This window comes from Phalaenopsis equestris, unplaced genomic scaffold (assembly GCF_001263595.1).
Source record: "Phalaenopsis equestris unplaced genomic scaffold, ASM126359v1 Scaffold000094, whole genome shotgun sequence".
Lineage (NCBI taxonomy): Eukaryota > Viridiplantae > Streptophyta > Magnoliopsida > Asparagales > Orchidaceae > Phalaenopsis > Phalaenopsis equestris.
The window spans coordinates 3,517,840-3,524,701 of NW_018164536.1; the positions used below are offsets into that span (position 1 = coordinate 3,517,840).

General features: G+C 32.9%; 1 protein-coding gene across 1 annotated transcript in view; it reads left to right on the forward strand.

Annotated features, from left to right (window-relative positions):
- Window positions 1-5,020: 5,020 nt before the first annotated feature.
- LOC110020223 overlaps window positions 5,021-6,862 on the forward strand; it is a 6,385-nt gene continuing 4,543 nt past the window's right edge. Inside the window, exon 1 of the mRNA XM_020718252.1 lies at window positions 5,021-6,543. Within this exon, the coding sequence (XP_020573911.1) occupies window positions 5,088-6,542 (1,455 nt within the window). The 5' untranslated portion in view covers window positions 5,021-5,087 and the 3' untranslated portion in view covers window position 6,543. The remainder of the gene's footprint in view (window positions 6,544-6,862) is intronic.

Below are 6,862 nucleotides of genomic sequence, written 5' to 3' on the forward strand. Positions count from 1 at the left end.
TCATATGAAAAAAATGTCAATTTATAGTTATTTGAGAGTTACATACTGGTTGCTTTAGCCAACTTTTCGAAATACTTCATCAGGCAATTCATTTTGATTAAATTTAATCATAGATAGCTCATTCAATATATTAGTGTTTTAATGATCTCAAAATTCAGTGATATCCGACTCATTGAATTCCTCTCAATGAAATATTCAATTTTACTATAAATATAAAAAGTCATACATTATTTAACCTTTCAAATAATGTCAAAGTTTTTCAAATGCCCTGAACTTCTTTGAATTGGGCTCATTTAGATTTGGATTTACATAATTTTAGTGTCATTGTATTCAACTTGTTGAGATATTTATTTCAAGTATATTATTTCTAAAACTTGAATTCAAATGATCTTGAGCTTTAAATGTTTTTAATTTAAGACGTGAATCAAATTTTATGTTTTGATGCATGGATTTTTTTAACTTATCATTCCAATAAATTTCTTTATATAAAATATCCTCTCGGAGGATAGCGCCACAAGTTCATATATAGTATCAAGATATCACCTATAATAGAAAATAGTATATCCAGTAAAATGAACATGCAGATGACAATGTGAATCATACCACGTCTTGCTGAGATCCCCCCCCACCTACAAAGGGGCACACATGTATCTTACATGACTGATAAATAGATTTATTGGCAGTTTCTTAAGCTTTCATTATCTCATATGGTCTTCCCCGCCATTAAGTTTTGAAAAACAATGCTTTTAATGAAGTTGAAAAAATAAAGGTTCAAATTTTTAGAGCGAATTACTAAAAAAGTCCAAAGAGGCCTTTAATTTGCATAAAGACAACATTAATTTATAATTAATTATTTAAAAATAAAATGAATAAATATATAACTGAATGAAAGTAAAGTGCTAAATGAGAGATAGCTAAAAGTTTTATCTTGATTCACAATTTAAAAGCTCGAATTGAACCGAGTTCGAGCCAACATCCGCAGAATGTTTACTGGAGTGGGGGCAAAATGCACTTTTGAGAGGGGGCAAATCGTTAAAATGCCTTTCCCTTTTCATTTAAATATGAAATTACCTACATAAAATTTATATTAAATTTATCATAAAATTAATCTAATGATCATAAATTTCATCCTGAATAAAATTTTATTAAGATATTTAAATTCAAACTTAAAAAAAAAATCATGCATTAAAATATTAAAATTAAAAAAATTAATATTTTTTTCTTCTAATTTACATTATTTTTTTTCCGGAACCTCCCATTCTTCTACTAAATATATACTTTCAACAATTTAGATTTACATTTATCTTCCCTAAATTACTAAAGAATACAAATATGCTCTCCAACCACCTGAAATTCCTTGAATTAAACCAAACTCAATGATTCAATTTCTCTCAAATTCCTCACAAAAGATAATTTAGCTTCCAAATTTATAAATTTAATAGGAACATTTACATGCATCTCACATAATTTTAATGTTTTTACATCTCTAACAATTTGTTATTAAAAACCATGAAGGTGTGTTTCATATTTTAATGATAGTGATATTTTTAATGTGATGTTAAAATTAGGGGTGTAAACGAGCCGAACACGAGCGAGCAGAGGCTCAGCTCGTGTTCGGCTTGTTTATATTTGGAGCTCAAAAAATGTGTTTTTGTTCGACTCCTTTGCTTAGCAAACCGAACAAGAGCTGTTCATGAACAAAGAATAATTTTTACAACCCTAATCACGTAGTCATAAGATGTTTAAGGGTTGGGGTAGGATTTAAAAATTATTTTTGTATATTAAAACATCATTTGAATCTAATTTAATGATTTTTATTCTATTTTCTTAATTAATACTTTTAAGTGATCATAAATCTTTGTAGAGTTGTAGTCAATTAATTTTTTAAAAAATACTACTCATCAATATATATAGATAGATAAATATAATTGATGAGTAGTATTTCGAGTCAAACCAGCTGAACACGAACGAACAAATCTTAGTTCGTGTTCTGCTCATTAACTTAGTGAACGAGCTAAACATGAGCTTCTTAATGAGCCGAACATGAGCCGTTCGCGAACAACGAACCGTTTTGACAGCCTTAGTTAAAATAGTATGCTTGCAAATATGAAAATTTAAGTGATTGCTAAACTAAAAAATATATATTTCATACTCACCTCAAGAAAATTTCAATACATTTAAAGCTCATCTTAATATGAAAAGTGATCAGAATATTATGAGCTAAACTTGTCTAATCCAATTATAATCTATGTTTTTAAGCTAATGATACCTACCAATTTAAAAAACAAAAAAAAAACAAAAAATTCAACCCCTAATGTTTGTCTAGGCGTTGCTAAACCAACATATGAACCCAATCCTAGTCCTAAGCCGGACTGAAGCCGGTAATCTGTAGCTTTCCCTTCTGTTTGTTTGCTTGCAAATTAGCCTTTCTTTTGCTCGAAAGAGACGGCAATTTAGTGGTTATGTTCTGAACACTCATTATTAGCCAGCTAATGATGTGCATATGTTTCTACTCCACCCACTATAGTTTGGTCTTAATTAATGATTGATAGATGAAAGCCACACTATTTTTTATATGGGGAATTTAGGAACACAGCACCTAATTCTTCTTCATTTATAAATTTCACATCAAAATTCTCATTTTTATAAATATTTTTCAGCATTGTGGAGCGGCGAAATCCACATTTTCATGCATAGGTAAGGCGTTGTGTTGTAAAATCAAAGTTTTGGTGTGAGATATGTAAATGCATAAGACTTGAGTGCCGTGTAATTTCCGTTTTAAGTTTAATCTTACGTGATACAGTAAGAGTAACATTTGACAAAATGATCAATGTCATAGAATTGCATTTTATAACAACGATTGACGAAATAGCTACGGTGAACTAAGTTCCATAGGATATGATTATTGTTACACGCAGTAAATCTAAGATGAGAGAGCAGAATACGAGTCATTTTGTCTTAGTGGTTGAAGCTTTGTCTTTTAACTATGTGATGTTTGGTTCAAAACCTTCTATATGTGGTGTGCGTATGTTTGAGTGTGTGTGGGAAATCAAATAAAATAAAAGATGAGAGGGGAGAGATTATTAATTTTTTAATCCTGAATATAATATTAATTAAGTAGAGAAAGAAAATAGTAGACTGTTTGTGCTAGAGCCTCAATTGCAAATGTTGGATAAAAATGCAAGGGTGATAGATATGATTCTGATGTTGAGTACTCAATAAAACTATGATGTAAGGCTTATTGTTGCAGAGCGTAATGTTATACGTTTTGTCATGGCACAAGACGTATTATAAACATTGTAAAAATATTGGCTTATTTTGTAGTAAAGGTTATATGGAGAAGGCCTTATAATGTGAAGGTAGTTAGAGGTGTGCTTAAATTGGTTCAAACAAAAAAACTGTACCAAATTAAATATATTTGGTTGATTTAGTTTGGTTGTTGAAAGTAAGGCTATAAAAAAAGACTCTTTGTTCCAGAACAGCTCGTGCTTGACTTAATAATTAAATAGCTCGTGTTTGATTTATTCATTAAACAAACAAGTCAAATACTAACGTTTTTTTAGCTCGATTTATAAACGAGATGAAGATGAACAACCCTTTGTTCGATCAAGTTCTGTTAGTTTTGACTTAAAGTAAATAAATAATTAAAAATAATATAATTATGATATTTTATATTAAAAGTATATGTTATGTTTAATAGGAAAATATATCATTAAAAATATATTAAATGATTTTAAATTGATTTTTATTATTCTAAAATATCTGAAATTAATCTCAGCTCTCGGATCACATATACCATAAATCTTATTCCTATTTAAGAAACTCATTATATAACAATTTTTTTCAAGTTTTTTCGTTTTTCTATCCTTCGATGTTCTTCTATCTTTCTGACGAATATTAACTTATTACTAGAGTGTCTTCTTCTATCTTTGAGACAAATACTTCCTTTATTTTTTTTTATTATTTCATTAAATAAATATTTAAAATTATTATTTTTATAACTTGTAAAAGCTCATGTTGAGTCAAACACGAGCCTAAAATGAACAAATTGAGCTCAATTCAAACCAAGCACGAACATACTGCTAACGAACAATTTCAAACATGCGTGCAGAACACAAATAGTGATTGGGCTAGCTAATGCTCAGCTCATTTACAACCCTAGTTAAGACCACAAATAAAGCTTTTGTTCCAATTAAAGGATTATGTGGATTTTGATTGTTAGCTCAGTTTGAAAAAAATTTGGTTAAACCAAAATATCAAATTATTTTACACTTAAATTAAATTCATCAACAAATTGATTTAATAAATCCATCAAACAATCAATCCAAATTGTCCAAAAGCACACATCTTTATTGGGATTTCAAAATTTTTTTAAACCTAAACTAATTACAATGAACCGACTTATATTTTGATCTAGTGTGGTTCGGTTATATATCTTATTTGGTTGGTATAGTTTTATTTGTGAATTTGGTTTGATTTAGTTTATCTAATAAATATTTCATTATATTTGACTGAACTGGCCATTGGCATAGCCCTAGAGCTAGTTATAGTATTTTTTTAATATTGATAGATCAACTTATAGTCATCAGACTAAAGGAAAAAATATGCTAAATGTTAGTCAATCTAAATTAGGATAGCTTGCAAATTGTAAGAATGTCTCAACTTTCTTACATGAATCAATGTCTCTTCTCAATACGAAGAGTTTGCCACAAATGTATCACTAAATGGCAGAATATCACAAGTATGATAGCTCTAAAAAGCCAAATTTTGTTAAGAAAATTTACACAATAGTGATGGTGCATTAGGGACATGTTGGCACAAGATGTCATTTAAAAAATTTTTTAAAAAAACTAGTGTTGAGATCGTTAATCTAGGTCATGGAAATCACTTAAATCATAATAAATGTTTATTTGAAGGAGTTTCACGGTATGGTAAAACTCTCTCAAAAATCGCATGTCATATCAGGAGTGGTGATGCAAAAATGTATGATAACTCCAATCACAATGTGCAATGTGTACTGTCACACTTGGATAAACAGGCCCATGTCCGCGGCAAAATGAGCGTTGAATTTTGTTAGAAACGTGAAAATGGAGCAGTGGCTCCCCCTCTTCGAAATCTTACTCGACTCACCCTCTCCAGAGGGGGAAGCCTCCTTTTGGCTCTTCGAACAAAACCACCTGCTCCATTCTTCTCCTTGCTCCGCCTTCCTCTCGCTCCTCCTCTCGCCTTTCCCACCTGTATCTTCTCTCCCCACTTCTTCTTCCTCTCCAACCTCTCGCATTTGGCTCCAAACCCTTCCTTTTCCAATCCAAACCAGCATTCTGTCAATCCTCACCGCCGAAAGCCACCGATTCTGCCCTCACAGCCTTCGATCCCTCGCATCCCACATACTCAATTCTGATCTCCCTTCTTCATCTGACCACCCTGCTTTCTGGGTCCGGCGTTCTGCACAAAACTTGTTCGACACTTTGCCTGACCGTTTTATTGAATCAGAGCAACGGGTAAAAGATATTGAGTTCGATACTTTGCCTCATTGGCTTGAAGATGTAGCCAAAACCAGCACTCCTCTTCTCCCCTGGCTTCCTGTCAATGTAAACTTCCTTCAAAAAGCTGCCTGCTTTGAGTTGGCAAAGAAAACCGGAAACAAGGAACTGGTTAACAGGAACGGAAAAATCGAAGCTCTATCGGAATCAAGAGTCAGTGATACTTCTCCGCCTCCCTTTCACCCTCAGTCCTACGAAAAGGCTGTTGCTTTGAGAGTTGAAATCTTGGCTTCAAACTCCACGATGGACTCCCTGCAGTTGGCTGATAAAATTAGGCAACTTTGCTTGGAATCTGGAGCAGGAAATGAGCACAAGGTATTGGAATTGATTGAACCATGGGAGGTAAACGATGAGACCTTATCTGTTTTGCTATTGAATCTTGTTAGTGATGGTGGCTTGTTCTCGAAAACCTGGCCAAGTTATGTTCTATGCTCCATGGCCCTTCCCAAGCTGCTTGCTTTGCAAACTCCGGCTTCTCGCGCTCTGCTTTCGGCCACCATTTTATCTTGCAAGCAGCACCAGACTGCGGCAGTGGAAGCTCTTATTTTCCCTCTTCTGCTTCACAGGGATGGGATCAATGCTGTGCTCTGTGATGTGCTTGTGAGGATAGTCAAAGAATGTTTTCACCCATCTCATGTTTCAGCCTTCTGTCAGAGATTACTTTGTGGGGGAGGAAAGGGCTGGAGGCATATTCTGTTACCTTGTCACCATGGCTTGATATCAGAGCAAGTGGTCTGGACTGAGTCATCATTCAATCTGTTCCAGAATATCATGAATCTGGAAGTTTACTTCACTCCGGATACAAATGATCAGCTTGTTTCTGTTATTGTTGACATGGCAAGTAAGTTCTCAAAGTCGCTAAAGTTTGGCAACTTCTTGTTATGTTTTGTGACAAAATGCAGCTATGCTGTAAGCGCTCATAAGGTTCAGCTAAGAGATGCTGCTGAGAAGACAAGTACTTTGGTGACCAAATCAATTCTCTTGAGATTGAATGCTTAGTGTGAGCACTTTATACAATATTTTCATCCAAATTTTTTTATTTTTTGGTAACATGCGAAAACTTATACTTGAAGTTCGGTTTTTAAGTTCCTTAAGTTGGAATGAGTCTCTTTACGTTAGTTAATCATTTCAACGGGTCTGCGAAGATGTTTTCCGTTTAAGTTCTATAAATTGACTTCCACTCTATTATGCCATCCTTCGATTATATTAGAATTGGACATTATGAATTTTACATTATGAATTTTTTCAAAGCTTTGAACTAACAAAGCTGTAAAGACACAACAGAGGTACTTGAGATGAGTCATATATATATATATATA